Source organism: Prunus mume, linkage group LG4 (assembly GCF_029339155.1).
Source record: "Prunus mume cultivar Tortuosa linkage group LG4, ASM2933915v1, whole genome shotgun sequence".
Taxonomy (NCBI): domain Eukaryota; kingdom Viridiplantae; phylum Streptophyta; class Magnoliopsida; order Rosales; family Rosaceae; genus Prunus; species Prunus mume.
This window is the reverse complement of record NC_142701.1, coordinates 12,895,046-12,910,661: the sequence shown is the minus strand read 5'-3', so window position 1 is coordinate 12,910,661 and position 15,616 is coordinate 12,895,046. Positions and strand designations below refer to the sequence as shown.

The 15,616-nt window shown below is 35.4% G+C and overlaps 3 protein-coding genes across 3 annotated transcripts; all 3 read right to left on the bottom strand.

Annotated features, from left to right (window-relative positions):
• Window positions 1-1,356: 1,356 nt before the first annotated feature.
• On the bottom strand, window positions 1,357-2,553 carry LOC103327702 (NDR1/HIN1-like protein 13). The gene has a single exon (XM_089051428.1). The coding sequence runs from the start codon at window positions 2,298-2,300 to the stop codon at window positions 1,536-1,538; it is 765 nt and encodes a 254-aa protein (XP_088907554.1). The 5' UTR covers window positions 2,301-2,553; the 3' UTR covers window positions 1,357-1,535.
• A 3,136-nt stretch (window positions 2,554-5,689) lies between these two features.
• On the bottom strand, window positions 5,690-10,485 carry LOC148917945 (chaperonin CPN60-like 2, mitochondrial). Its single transcript, XM_089050553.1, has 12 exons — window positions 10,336-10,485; window positions 9,753-9,884; window positions 9,301-9,460; window positions 8,950-9,125; window positions 8,427-8,522; window positions 8,228-8,332; window positions 7,598-7,684; window positions 7,393-7,482; window positions 6,580-6,660; window positions 6,431-6,499; window positions 6,285-6,362; window positions 5,690-5,953 (listed from the first exon to the last, which is right to left on the bottom strand). Exons 1-12 carry the CDS (start codon window positions 10,393-10,395, stop codon window positions 5,927-5,929), a joined length of 1,161 nt encoding a protein of 386 aa, XP_088906679.1. The 5' UTR covers window positions 10,396-10,485; the 3' UTR covers window positions 5,690-5,926.
• Window positions 10,486-12,664: 2,179 nt separating this feature from the next.
• On the bottom strand, window positions 12,665-13,861 carry LOC148917944 (NDR1/HIN1-like protein 13). Its single transcript, XM_089050554.1, has one exon. It carries the CDS (start codon window positions 13,606-13,608, stop codon window positions 12,844-12,846), a length of 765 nt encoding a protein of 254 aa, XP_088906680.1. The 5' UTR covers window positions 13,609-13,861; the 3' UTR covers window positions 12,665-12,843.
• Between the last annotated feature and the right edge of the window lie 1,755 nt (window positions 13,862-15,616).

Sequence of the window (15,616 nt, the reverse complement as noted above, 5' to 3'; positions counted from 1 at the left end):
GCCGTCTTGTTATCTCTACAATCTCAAAACGGGTCGTGTGAATATGGATGCTTTGGTCAGAAATTGTGGATTCTGTATACAAGTGAATCTTCCATCCAATAAAAAAGAATTGTACGATACACTAAGTGATCAATTGAGATGGTAAACGAATAAAAACTTTGGATGAAATTGCACGAATGATGGGATTCTTTATGGGTAGTGAAAATTGGTCAACAAAGTGCTTTAGTAGGTTATACCCATTGAGGGAATTTGCTATTGATGATGAATTTGTGCATTTGTCAAGTCAACTTTGTATGTTGTACAAAAACATAACTAAGTCAGACGCGTAAAGGTTCGACTCAATTTAAGTTTCTAATGACACATGAATTTTTGAATATCAACCGATATGACAATGATTCATTTGTTTTCATTCTACGTTTTTTCTCGACCTTATTCATTCATAATAAATAAGAAATTGTTACATTAATTGATTTTTCTAGTATTTATCGGGGCTAAGTTGCTAACCAGGAATGATGAAACAATCATGACATATTTGTAGCACATGCTATTCTGTCATTGTTAGCAGAGGAAGTGCTTTCCATGTTTCCAAACACAACATGCACTGCAGGCCAAAGCACTTCCTTTTACTAAAAAAATACTTTTGGGGCCACTCCTCACTGTTCAAACTTCAAAATTCAACTTCAATTATTGAAGCCGCGCCCACCGACACAAATATCAAACTTTTACTTACACATTACACAAACTTAAATACAAACTGAACTAAATTGCTTATTTTTCCTGGCATAACTGACATGAAAATGCAAAATAATGCCCACAACTGAAGGAAAAAAAAACATACTGGTTTCCATCTTTTTATTTCATTTTTGTAAACTACTGTTATTTTTCTGAATATATAATTTACCCACGAAAGAATCCAAACATCAAGATCTGGCCTAATGCGAGATTGAAAATATGAAAAAGGAGTTGAGTTTGTGGTTTGCTACCTACCGTTTGTGGTCGGGGACTCTACTAACCCGATGATAAGGGGTGTGCTTTGTCCGACTTCACCTGCCTAAAGTCAAGGAACAGCTCAAAACCACCCCTCACTCGAGAGGGTTTCAATCAAACAACTAATCACTTTAATGCTCAATTTAGTTACAAATCCACGCTACTATTAGGCTTATCAATTTCCTTTTTCTTTTCGCATCTATAAGAGTATTTGACCTTTTTCCCAAACTGCATGTTTGCACGTGTACAGTTCATAATACGACTAAATGGAAAACTGTGATAATATACATCTTGAAACAGATAATACCTAGCTAATACACAAACAATTTCTTAATACAACAAGTTAACAACTTGCTTTCTAACACAATATACAATATCAACCACCACCCTTTCATTAACAAAACATAATAAAAAATAATCACAAAATTAAATTCGCAAGAATATAAGACAAATAATACAAAATCTTAGAAAGAAAACAAAAAAAAAATTATATCACACCTTTTTTTCTTTTCCTTTTCTTTCTTTAATTTTGCAAATTCAATTTCCCCTCACAGGGTCCATTTCCAGATCTTGACTCTAACGTCAACCTTACACTTAGCGTTGGAAGTAGAAGCAGTGGCAGGAGCTTTAGCAGTTGGAAGAGAAGTTACCCTAATCCCCTCACACTTAACCCTAATTCCAATTCTTGGAGTCTTCAGCCCAAGCACCTTCACTCTCACTTTAGTGTCCAACCTGACCTTCAATGGCAGCCCACTTTTGCTCTTAATGTCAGCCTTCAAAGCACTCACTTCACTGCTCTGAAGCTCTTTCCCGCTGCTCGCGATCTTTGCCTTCAACAGCGTCGTGTTCTTCTTCCCATGCACAAAGGAAGGTATGATTCCGTCGCCGATGTCGACGTCGTTGGAGAAGATGGAGATGGCCATGGGGTTGTAGATGAACACGAGTTTCTTGTTAGGGTTTCGAGCGGTGATGTTCAGGTTGAAGCTGGAGGTGAGGTGGGAGTTGGTGGTGAAGTTTAAGGTTTGGAGCTTGAGGGAGGTAACGGAGAAGGAAGGGCGGTGGGGGCGGTAGAAGACGTAGAAGGCGGCGCCGAGGGCGGCGACGATGACGAGCTGGAGGAGGATGAGGAAGATGATCCAGAGGCAGCAGGAGCAGCAGCGGCTTCTGCTACGGCGGCGGTGGTGGGGTTGGGGACGGTAGGCTGGGCGCGTGTTGCTGTAGAGTTGGGCCTTAGTGGCGGGGAAGGCGGGGTTGGCTGCTGTGGCGGGGGCCGCCGTAGCCGGTTTCGCTGTAGGATAGACTCTGTCTGCCATGGTGTTTGTGTAGGAGAGAGAGAGGGAGATGGAGAAGGTGCTTGATAATTTTTTTTGAGAGAGAAAGGAAGGGACAAAAGTGTTTGCTTTTGTATTCGGGAGAGGAGATAAAGCTGGCTTGGTTCAGAAAGAGAGAGAGATGTTTGGGGCTTGTTTTGGAGCCTGGAGAGAGTAAAGAAAAAAGGTATGTGTTATTGGGTTATGGAAAAAGGAAGAGAGAGGGTATGGTGTTGTGAGGTGATGCAAGGTGGAATGGCAAGGTGGAATGGAAATTGGTAAAGAGAGAGGAACGGAGATAGCAACATCATAACCAAAAGCCTAATTAATAATCTTTAGATCATGCCCACACTTGTCATGGGCGCGTGGTGAACAGATTTGCATTTACTTATATGAGACGAATTTGTACTTGAATCTGATCAGTTCGTTGCAACTTGCAATTGTAACTTTAGATATTTTTTCCTATAACCTTTGCCGACGCCCTACGCCTCTTGCATATTGTTCAATCCAAAATGATTTTTTTTTGTAAGTCTGTACTAAGCTTTTATACAATAATACTAACTTTGTTCAGTCCTGGTAATTGGAGAGAGTCTTTGGAGAGTCTTTTTCACTTATACAGTACCTTATATTATCTTGTCTCCTAGATAAGGTGAGACTCTGTATTGAGAGTGTATTTGCTGCAAGGGAAGGGATCCCTATTTATACATGCATCATTCGAAAGCATTGCCTATCAAAAAGCTTTTGAGTGTCCTTTTTGCGTTATACTAGGTTTGTTTCAATTCATATTGTATTAGAAATCCTATTAACACTTGTGTTATACTTTAATAAGCTATGTACAAGTGTTTATCTCATAAGGTTAAGTTCTATTCCCTAATCAATCAAAATACTCTAGTCCTTTTAGGATTAGAAGATCATCTTTCATGGACTAAGACAATAAATTGTCTCACATTTTTCCCCCGGGAAAATCACCACGCTTGCTCATATAATTCATAATATAATTACTAAGAATTCATATAATAATATGAATGAATTGATGTATTTATTCCGCCTTAAAATATATAATTAGTCAGTCTATTGAATAATGCAGGTACATCGTTCTTTCATGGGAATATAAGAAGAATTGATGATGCTGATTTCCCAAAAAGAAAAGAATAATTGATGTGTAAGAGACAAAAATAACATGTTTAATTAAGTTTAATTGATTAAATTTGACAATAATAGAGTGCATCACACGCGACTAGATGAAATTAACCAGACATACAGATATCGATCTCCATCTCACCTGCTTTTGGACTCAGTCTCTCACACACACACGCACACACAGCTGCGTATGGCACACGTGTGAAGATGATGTCCACTGTTCATCATGGAAGTGGAGGACAATCTTTCCACGACACAGATGTATCATCTACTTCTTTTATATGTAGGCATCCCTTAAATAATTATTTGTGGGCTCAATTTATATTCATATTGTATTTCAACCATTCATTTCAAGTAAATAATTTGGAAGCCGTAATGTAAATTATGATTCATAAAATAAACGAATACGATATTTCAAGAAAAAACTAAAATGATAATTATTAATTAAGTCGTTAAATAATTTTGAATTAGAATAATATTTTTTGAAGTGATATTTTTGAGAGAATACATGAAAAATAAACAGTTTAAATTATTAAATATAAGACGGAGTAGGCACTGCAAAGATCTATAAATTGAAGCTCCCCTGATAATGTATATATAAAACCTTGTTGCAAGACTTAGCTTCTGGTACAGTTATTAATCATGAAGAAGAGGTCAAGCTTGTATATTTGTTAATTTACTCCTGACCGGCCCTTAATCTATAATACTTGATAGAATCATGTGACATATTATGTCACACACATGATTATATTTTCATAACAAATACAATCATATACTTTTATAATTAATTTAAGTACGATATATATATATAATACGTTATTAAACATTTTTAAAAATATTGTGTATACTAACCATGAGTATTTAATGAATGTTTAAAATTTTATCTAAATAGATGGTTTAAGGAATCTGTTGCGGATGAAAAAATTGTTAATTTTTAAAATTTTCTTTTTTACAGTGAACCCAACAACAATAGTTGCACTTGCAATGCAACTTGTAATTTATGTCCAACGAACTTTTAACCTTTATGTTTTTCCAATCATGATTGAATAATGGAAGTCAAAGATCAACCTAATTAATTGATCCCCCAACTTCCATAGTGTAATTTATTTCCTTTTAGTTTAACATTATCCATCTGTCCTTGGTGTTTTTATTGTTTTCTTAATTCATGCATTAATGAGTCAAATTTTTTTTTTTTTTGGTTGTTTTGTACTTCCAAATATGAAATTAATAAATAAAAAATTCATCCCAACCCCATTTACTTTCTCCACCAAAGAAAACCCCCTCAACCACTCTAGTGTGTACTCGATACATTTTCTTATGAATAAAATATTGAGAAAATCGAATTCGAGATATCTTTTAATATTAAAAATAATAATAAGGGACTTGTAGTTCGAGATATCTTTTAATATTTTTCTTATCCCTGTATCCTAAATCTAAGTTTGATTCCCAGCTCTGTATGAAAAATATTAGAAAACAATCAAAATAATCTCGAGCCGAAAGTTTTTCCCCTTGGGATGATTAGTGCTTGGCCAAAACTTTACGCCAAAGTGGGTTTGATGGTGCAAAGACTCTCCCTCTCTCAACCTTTCCAAATCCATCACCTTTTTTGTGTGTTAAAATGCATGTGCAAAAACGCTCAAGCACACACATATCATTTTCTTTGTAATTTAACATGTTCCCAGGGTCAAAAATGACTCAACACTAAATTCGTTGAAAGTAATTACTTGATTACTGCTAGAAATCCTTTTTTAACACAAATTCTTAATCCGCACTTTATAATCTGGCTTAACTCTAGCTAAAAATTAACTGTCCCGTCGATGGTAGATAGCATCAAACTAAAACAATTGGAGTTAAATCTTTGTGTTAGGAAAAGGTTATAAAAATATGAATTAGTTAAAAATAGATTTGTGATTAAAACACATTAAACTAATATTAATCACCTTGAGCACCCAATGTACATTGAGATTGTTAATTAAGTCATAATTAAGCAAGTGGTTAGCTGAAAAAAAAACTTGAGAAACACTTCTGAAGGATCTTCATATTCAGCAATTAATAAATCTTTTGGGTCTTTTTAACTGGAAAATCAGTTGTTTGTTCCAAGACTACTTAAGCTAGGACTTACTCCAGTGGGGAAAATACACAACAATAAAAATAAAAATAAAGTAAATTTGCAGGAAGGGAAAAGACACCTATTATTAAAAGGTGTGAACCTAGAAAGGCACACTACTTCCTGCTAGATGAATTAATAAGACTTTCTAAAAACAACATGCAAGGTATTTCTATTACACAAGATAAGGATTGACTTGGAACAATAGCAGCAGTGTTGTTATAACTGCTTTGTAACTTTCTAACAACCTGAGTCTTTAATTTGCATTGTCATTGTCAGCATACAAGATTTACCATAGGGCAGTCCTTGGATCTAAAGCATGCATTCCAAAACACAAAGACAAGGAGAAATGATGCCCCTGAAGAAGCGGCCAAACAGTCGCTCATCTCAGTTGAGTTGAAATAGAGTTCTGTTCAGTATGAGAGAAACCTATGCTTGTATAAATATTTAGTGAACGATAGTATCATTCAGTAGAACCAGATGAATAAAAATAGTGCTTAAGGTCATAGTTAATCATGTGCAAGAATTTGCGGAAAATTTTAAATTACATGCATATAACTAATTTAAGGACATATTCAAATTTTTACATCAAGTTATAATTCTAAAAACACACACACACACACACACACACTGTGATTTACATAATCAACAATAAGATGTACGAGAAATACATATGACCAATATATCAATAGAAGTTTAACTGACAACACTAGAAAAGGGAACTCTATGTAAGGGCATACCTCCTCACATCTTTCTTCAATCTGTTTCTTATCCCCACCTCCATGTAGAATGATGGTGTCGTCAAGAGAGACAGTCACCTGTTTTAAATTTGGTTATGATTTGCCAGACATATGAGTAAAACATATCATGCAGTGAAAATGCAAACCTTTTTTGCAGTACCAAGCATTTCAAACTGGACTTTGTCGAGAGTTAAACCACGATCTTTGGTGATAACCTGTATAATGAATGCATAATTACACTACTACAACTTACAAGTCAACATGTATATAATTTAATGCTTTGAAACTGTATTACCTCTCCCCCAGTAAGAACGGCGAGATCGTCTAAATTAGCTTTCCTGTTTTCCCCAAAACCAGGAGCTTTGATAGCACAAACCTAACAATATTCCACTTGTCACAATAGTGCATGTTGACATGAAAAAGTACAAAATTTATGTCAAAACATCATGCTAATTGGAAAACATAAAACGTAAAACGTATGTATAGATACTCGCCAATACAATACACTATTCATCCATTCATAATATGAGTAAGGAAAAATTTAGGACCCTAGTTGAAGAGATATACTTTGTAATATTTTAATTTTTTTAGTAATTCCCTGCAAACAATTTCCTTTCATGTTATAATAATTCTTCAACTCATATGGTTTCATTCAAAATAATCCCTTAGGGTTTCTAGGCAGATGATAAATCACACTTTCCAAGAAAAAATGCAGAAATGCTTACGTATATAGAAATGCAGCCATGCATGCATGAAAACATATATGATATATATATATATATATATATATATATATCACTGATATTTCTTCTCTCACACTATGATGAGATACATCTCCAATACGATTAATACATGTTTTTTTTTTTTTTGGGGTAAGAGATGCATGTTCTCAAAAGAGATATGTAGATATATAAATGTCTTCTTATACATGTTCTCAGATAAAGACATATCTACCAACACCATGCTGTCTCTAGAAGACACATTTTAGCTATCAAAATGTTTAGTATTTCACAACCAACTCATATAATTGAAATTGAAAATGAAACGACAAATACTTCTTGTATCATCTGATGCATGATGAACCTTGCACGGTAAGTCAAAAGCACACCTTAACCCCAGCATGATGTTTGTTGAGTATTAGCATAGCAAGTGGATCACCTTCGACATCCTCAGCCACAATAAGAAGTGGTCTAAGTTTCTGTTTAAAATTAGATGGAAAGAGGAACAGGAGATGAATATCTTATCTATATTTCAAATGATTATTTACTCATCGTTGAACATAAAAGGTAAACAATCAGAAACATGCTACTTACGTTTACTGCCAGCTCTAGTATTTTCACAAGTGAATTCAGGTCCGAAATTTTCTTTTCATAAATGAGGATCAGTGGGTTTTCCAGTTCCTGCAGACATGAAAATTGTAACTTCCATATTGCAGGTCAAATTAAATTATAAGTTAAGAGATTACACTGGTGAAATAAAGATCAAGCACGAAGGAAAGAAGAAAAAACAATAAAGACAGCATGTTACTTTTTACAAAAGTTTATAATTGAGTAGCCTCAAAACTATGGCAGAAACAAACACAAAATGACCACAGATATATAAACTGATGACAAGATAGATAAAGCATAAACCTTCAACTCAATAAAGACGAGAATACATAAGCAACTACATGAACAGGACCGTCACAAGAGTCCAAGACCAAAGTTAAGTCCGTGAATAATAGGGTAAATATGGCCAGGTTGAGATATTTTCAGACCCTCTGGTGCTAAGAGATTTTTTATTTTTATTTTTTTTAAATAAGTAAATTTGCCTTTTAAGGAATATACAGACAAGCAAAAGTTCACAATAATCCATTAGCAAATATTTAGTGCTGACATTGTTGTATCATAATTAGGAATAGGAACTAATCCACATTTCTGCTTACAGCAAATATCTGAACTTACACATTTCTGAGTCTTTTGGTCAGTGATAAAGTAAGGAGAAATGTAGCCTCTGCCTAGCTTCATCCCTTCCACCACTTCCAATTCATTATCCAAAGTATTCCCATCCTACAAAAATACGAAAATTTGAGGAACCATAACAAAAAACTCACATGTTTGTCAAACATAATAATTTAGAAAATAGAAATAAAAAGATGCTCACGGCAACAGTAATGACTCCTTCCTTCCCCACTTTCTCCATTGCTCTTGCTATCAGCTCTCCAATCTCTCGTTCACCATTTGCAGAAATAGTAGCAACCTATTTCATAATATTATTCAAGCCGGAATGTCCAATAAAACAATGATTCAGACATGTAGTGCAACTTATTTGTCATATGAAAATCCAGTCAGAGCAATCAACAATATGCATGAGCACAAACACTTCAAACCATCCACCTAAGCTTTAATTGGTATTTCAATGGAGAAACTATAATAATACCCTCAGCATGTTTCGAAAGGCTGCACTGCTCTCGTGTTTCTATGGAAAGACCCGTCATACAAGATAAAGTTGACGAGACTGATAAAGAGCACAACTTTCACCGAACTTATAGGAAATAGATTTTATCAATTACCAAAACCTGAAGACCTTTTTTAAAGTACATTCCCATCTATTTCCTGTCCTCATAGGAAGATCTGTATAATATGGTTTGGGATTTCAACATTTTTTTTCCAAGAAGTCACATCACCTGTGTAATCTCGTCTGGTGTGCTTATCATCAATGCTCTGCTTTTCAGATCAGAAACAACAGCATCAACTGCCATATTAATACCAATGCGCAAATCCATTGCATTTACCCCAGCAGCTATTGACTTGCAACCTTCTGTGAGTATTGCTTGGGTCAGGACAGTTGCACAAGTCGTACCTGGAATAAGATGATCAACACCTCTCCGAGAAAGACTTTAATATTTTAATTTACATGATCAATTTTGACATTTGAGCTTCCATTGTGCAACTAAAGTGAAGTCCCTGAGTCAGGCGGCCTATTCCTTAACATCAAATTTAGTTATGTTTATGAGATAGATTTGAGAAAGAAGTACCATCTCCTGCAGCAGTATTAGTAGCTTTAGCAACCTGCTTCACAAGATCGGCACCCACATTCTTGTACTTTCCCTTGAAACTAATGCTTTTCGCAACAGTAACACCATCCTTTGTGACCTTTGGATCCTTGTGACTGTTCTCAATTATCACATATCGACCCTGAATCAATCAACCAGCATGAGACAAAAGATAAAACCTCAGTGATTTTTCATTTCACTTTCGCTGTAAGAAATCAAATCTAGGACTACAAAGAATTCACTTCAACCATCAGCTACACGAGATTTGGTTCTCAGTACTGTTCCTTGTTCATGCAACTTATATTTATACTAGTAAAGAAATGTCCATTACACACTGAGCTCAACGGGAAATTATATTAATGAAGTATGACCAAAAAAAAAAAAAATACAAACAAACAAACCTAGATAGAAATGTAAGAATATTAATCCATTACCTTTGGTCCCATTGTAACTTTGACAGCCTCTGCCACCTCAGAGACACCTTGCAACAAAGCGGCGCGAGCCCCAACCCCGAAACTGATATCTTTTGCCACATAATTCCTATTACATATAACCCTACTACATACCTTTCCAAATCACATCAACAACCAACAAAAGAAAAAGTTCATAACCATCAGTCAGCAATGCATTGATGAACAAAAAACATTCAATAAGGAAATTTCAGAAAACTTGGAGTCTTTCATATTAAATCACCCAACTTAATCAATCAATCAAATTATGATCCTTCAAATATAACCATATGCTCCGTTTGGTTTTTAAGAAAATGCAGGAAATGAAACCAAACTAAATTTACAAACTTTGTGGTCATATTGAGCTTCTTATCATATGACAGTGCGAAACTAAGTTCATGTTTCATTTCCCAGAAACCAAAGAATAGCATGAACACTAAAAATGCAACATTCCCTTTTCCGCAAACTTTCCCAGAAGAGTTTTAAGAAAGAAGAAATGTAAAGCAAAATAGTATGAAATGCCATGAATGAAAATGTGAGCAAAAAAGAACAGAAAATTAGTAGCTACCAATTTCCTGGAAGTAGAAGAAGCGACGGAAGACGCTAATTTTGAAGCTATTCGATACATGGCCGGAATTGCACTCACAAAGACGCTGATGGGAGTGATGAGCGTCTGCAAAGAAAAACAGTGTTTTGGGTTTGAAAGTCAGGGGCTTTAGTAGGGTTTTAGCCTTTTAGAATGAGTAAATTTGGGTTTGGGCTTGCAATTAAGATTTATGAGCCTGTTGAGCCATATTGGGCCTCTTGAGATTTATGACCAATGGTCTTCTGTTTTTTTATTTTTTTATTTATTTATTTTTTCATAATGTTAATGTATCATCATCAAGAGAAATTATTGTATGATAGTAAGTCTTCTTTTGGTGTTATCAATTTATGTGTTATACTATGAACAAGTGACGAGTTTATAAAGTATCGATAAATATAAACATGTTATAGTCACATCACAACCAAAAATTATTAGATGTATCACCATAATCAACATTCACTACTTATAAGATCATTGTATTTTGAATAGGCTCGTCATATAAATAAAGCTGATGTGCCCTTGGCAACAGCCAAAAGTGAAGTGCAAGCTGCACACATAAATTAAACGAGAAATAGTGGCATCTCAAGATGAAGAATTGCCGTCTCTATGACTACGTCTTCTTTAGTTCTCCTCTTTCTTGTAATAGTGTTATTATTATACTTTACTGTTTTGTGGACCTTGTATTTCTCTCGGCTTTTTGCCTAGTTATGAAATTTCATCTTTCATACCAGAAAAAAAAAAAAAAGGAAATGGTGCGGGGTAAGATATTCATCTCCTGCATGATGTGTCATACTCATTTGTATGCTAAGTTTAGTTTGATAAGATAAAGCACTTTATAATTAGTGGCGAGAATGCTTCTTCTTGCACATCACAATCAAAGATAACAATTATTATAAGCATCCGTCACCAAACACCAGCTTTATTATATCTACTGGTCATAAACATCGCTTGTAATGCCGTCTTGTTATCTCTACAATCTCAAAACGGGTCGTGTGAATATGGATGCTTTGGTCAGAAATTGTGGATTCTGTATACAAGTGAATCTTCCATCCAATAAAAAAGAATTGTACGATACACTAAGTGATCAATTGAGATGGTAAACGAATAAAAACTTTGGATGAAATTGCACGAATGATGGGATTCTTTATGGGTAGTGAAAATTGGTCAACAAAGTGCTTTAGTAGGTTATACCCATTGAGGGAATTTGCTATTGATGATGAATTTGTGCATTTGTCAAGTCAACTTTGTATGTTGTACAAAAACATAACTAAGTCAGACGCGTAAAGGTTCGACTCAATTTAAGTTTCTAATGACACATGAATTTTTGAATATCAACCGATATGACAATGATTCATTTGTTTTCATTCTACGTTTTTTCTCGACCTTATTCATTCATAATAAATAAGAAATTGTTACATTAATTGATTTTTCTAGTATTTATCGGGGCTAAGTTGCTAACCAGGAATGATGAAACAATCATGACATATTTGTAGCACATGCTATTCTGTCATTGTTAGCAGAGGAAGTGCTTTCCATGTTTCCAAACACAACATGCACTGCAGGCCAAAGCACTTCCTTTTACTAAAAAAATACTTTTGGGGCCACTCCTCACTGTTCAAACTTCAAAATTCAACTTCAATTATTGAAGCCGCGCCCACCGACACAAATATCAAACTTTTACTTACACATTACACAAACTTAAATACAAACTGAACTAAATTGCTTATTTTTCCTGGCATAACTGACATGAAAATGCAAAATAATGCCCACAACTGAAGGAAAAAAAAACATACTGGTTTCCATCTTTTTATTTCATTTTTGTAAACTACTGTTATTTTTCTGAATATATAATTTACCCACGAAAGAATCCAAACATCAAGATCTGGCCTAATGCGAGATTGAAAATATGAAAAAGGAGTTGAGTTTGTGGTTTGCTACCTACCGTTTGTGGTCGGGGACTCTACTAACCCGATGATAAGGGGTGTGCTTTGTCCGACTTCACCTGCCTAAAGTCAAGGAACAGCTCAAAACCACCCCTCACTCGAGAGGGTTTCAATCAAACAACTAATCACTTTAATGCTCAATTTAGTTACAAATCCACGCTACTATTAGGCTTATCAATTTCCTTTTTCTTTTCGCATCTATAAGAGTATTTGACCTTTTTCCCAAACTGCATGTTTGCACGTGTACAGTTCATAATACGACTAAATGGAAAACTGTGATAATATACATCTTGAAACAGATAATACCTAGCTAATACACAAACAATTTCTTAATACAACAAGTTAACAACTTGCTTTCTAACACAATATACAATATCAACCACCACCCTTTCATTAACAAAACATAATAAAAAATAATCACAAAATTAAATTCGCAAGAATATAAGACAAATAATACAAAATCTTAGAAAGAAAACAAAAAAAAAATTATATCACACCTTTTTTTCTTTTCCTTTTCTTTCTTTAATTTTGCAAATTCAATTTCCCCTCACAGGGTCCATTTCCAGATCTTGACTCTAACGTCAACCTTACACTTAGCGTTGGAAGTAGAAGCAGTGGCAGGAGCTTTAGCAGTTGGAAGAGAAGTTACCCTAATCCCCTCACACTTAACCCTAATTCCAATTCTTGGAGTCTTCAGCCCAAGCACCTTCACTCTCACTTTAGTGTCCAACCTGACCTTCAATGGCAGCCCACTTTTGCTCTTAATGTCAGCCTTCAAAGCACTCACTTCACTGCTCTGAAGCTCTTTCCCGCTGCTCGCGATCTTTGCCTTCAACAGCGTCGTGTTCTTCTTCCCATGCACAAAGGAAGGTATGATTCCGTCGCCGATGTCGACGTCGTTGGAGAAGATGGAGATGGCCATGGGGTTGTAGATGAACACGAGTTTCTTGTTAGGGTTTCGAGCGGTGATGTTCAGGTTGAAGCTGGAGGTGAGGTGGGAGTTGGTGGTGAAGTTTAAGGTTTGGAGCTTGAGGGAGGTAACGGAGAAGGAAGGGCGGTGGGGGCGGTAGAAGACGTAGAAGGCGGCGCCGAGGGCGGCGACGATGACGAGCTGGAGGAGGATGAGGAAGATGATCCAGAGGCAGCAGGAGCAGCAGCGGCTTCTGCTACGGCGGCGGTGGTGGGGTTGGGGACGGTAGGCTGGGCGCGTGTTGCTGTAGAGTTGGGCCTTAGTGGCGGGGAAGGCGGGGTTGGCTGCTGTGGCGGGGGCCGCCGTAGCCGGTTTCGCTGTAGGATAGACTCTGTCTGCCATGGTGTTTGTGTAGGAGAGAGAGAGGGAGATGGAGAAGGTGCTTGATAATTTTTTTTGAGAGAGAAAGGAAGGGACAAAAGTGTTTGCTTTTGTATTCGGGAGAGGAGATAAAGCTGGCTTGGTTCAGAAAGAGAGAGAGATGTTTGGGGCTTGTTTTGGAGCCTGGAGAGAGTAAAGAAAAAAGGTATGTGTTATTGGGTTATGGAAAAAGGAAGAGAGAGGGTATGGTGTTGTGAGGTGATGCAAGGTGGAATGGCAAGGTGGAATGGAAATTGGTAAAGAGAGAGGAACGGAGATAGCAACATCATAACCAAAAGCCTAATTAATAATCTTTAGATCATGCCCACACTTGTCATGGGCGCGTGGTGAACAGATTTGCATTTACTTATATGAGACGAATTTGTACTTGAATCTGATCAGTTCGTTGCAACTTGCAATTGTAACTTTAGATATTTTTTCCTATAACCTTTGCCGACGCCCTACGCCTCTTGCATATTGTTCAATCCAAAATGATTTTTTTTTGTAAGTCTGTACTAAGCTTTTATACAATAATACTAACTTTGTTCAGTCCTGGTAATTGGAGAGAGTCTTTGGAGAGTCTTTTTCACTTATACAGTACCTTATATTATCTTGTCTCCTAGATAAGGTGAGACTCTGTATTGAGAGTGTATTTGCTGCAAGGGAAGGGATCCCTATTTATACATGCATCATTCGAAAGCATTGCCTATCAAAAAGCTTTTGAGTGTCCTTTTTGCGTTATACTAGGTTTGTTTCAATTCATATTGTATTAGAAATCCTATTAACACTTGTGTTATACTTTAATAAGCTATGTACAAGTGTTTATCTCATAAGGTTAAGTTCTATTCCCTAATCAATCAAAATACTCTAGTCCTTTTAGGATTAGAAGATCATCTTTCATGGACTAAGACAATAAATTGTCTCACATTTTTCCCCCGGGAAAATCACCACGCTTGCTCATATAATTCATAATATAATTACTAAGAATTCATATAATAATATGAATGAATTGATGTATTTATTCCGCCTTAAAATATATAATTAGTCAGTCTATTGAATAATGCAGGTACATCGTTCTTTCATGGGAATATAAGAAGAATTGATGATGCTGATTTCCCAAAAAGAAAAGAATAATTGATGTGTAAGAGACAAAAATAACATGTTTAATTAAGTTTAATTGATTAAATTTGACAATAATAGAGTGCATCACACGCGACTAGATGAAATTAACCAGACATACAGATATCGATCTCCATCTCACCTGCTTTTGGACTCAGTCTCTCACACACACACGCACACACAGCTGCGTATGGCACACGTGTGAAGATGATGTCCACTGTTCATCATGGAAGTGGAGGACAATCTTTCCACGACACAGATGTATCATCTACTTCTTTTATATGTAGGCATCCCTTAAATAATTATTTGTGGGCTCAATTTATATTCATATTGTATTTCAACCATTCATTTCAAGTAAATAATTTGGAAGCCGTAATGTAAATTATGATTCATAAAATAAACGAATACGATATTTCAAGAAAAAACTAAAATGATAATTATTAATTAAGTCGTTAAATAATTTTGAATTAGAATAATATTTTTTGAAGTGATATTTTTGAGAGAATACATGAAAAATAAACAGTTTAAATTATTAAATATAAGACGGAGTAGGCACTGCAAAGATCTATAAATTGAAGCTCCCCTGATAATGTATATATAAAACCTTGTTGCAAGACTTAGCTTCTGGTACAGTTATTAATCATGAAGAAGAGGTCAAGCTTGTATATTTGTTAATTTACTCCTGACCGGCCCTTAATCTATAATACTTGATAGAATCATGTGACATATTATGTCACACACATGATTATATTTTCATAACAAATACAATCATATACTTTTATAATTAATTTAAGTACGATATATATATATAATACGTTATTAAACATTTTTAAAAATATTGTGTATACTAACCATGAGTATTTAATGAATG

What these genes read in the sequence shown, in the direction of transcription:
- LOC103327702 (XM_089051428.1), bottom strand. Translation starts at nt 2,300, where the DNA reads ATGGCAGACAGAGTCTATCCTACAGCGAAACCGGCTACGGCGGCCCCC.
- LOC148917945 (XM_089050553.1), bottom strand. Translation starts at nt 10,395, where the DNA reads ATGTATCGAATAGCTTCAAAATTAGCGTCTTCCGTCGCTTCTTCTACT. An exon ending in CTTCTACTTCCAGGAAATTG is followed by an intron (nt 9,885 to 10,335) that starts GTAGCTACTAAT and finishes TGATTTGGAAAG; the next exon opens with GTATGTAGTAGGGTTATATG. An exon ending in TAATACTGCTGCAGGAGATG is followed by an intron (nt 9,126 to 9,300) that starts GTACTTCTTTCT and finishes ATCTTATTCCAG; the next exon opens with GTACGACTTGTGCAACTGTC.
- LOC148917944 (XM_089050554.1), bottom strand. Translation starts at nt 13,608, where the DNA reads ATGGCAGACAGAGTCTATCCTACAGCGAAACCGGCTACGGCGGCCCCC.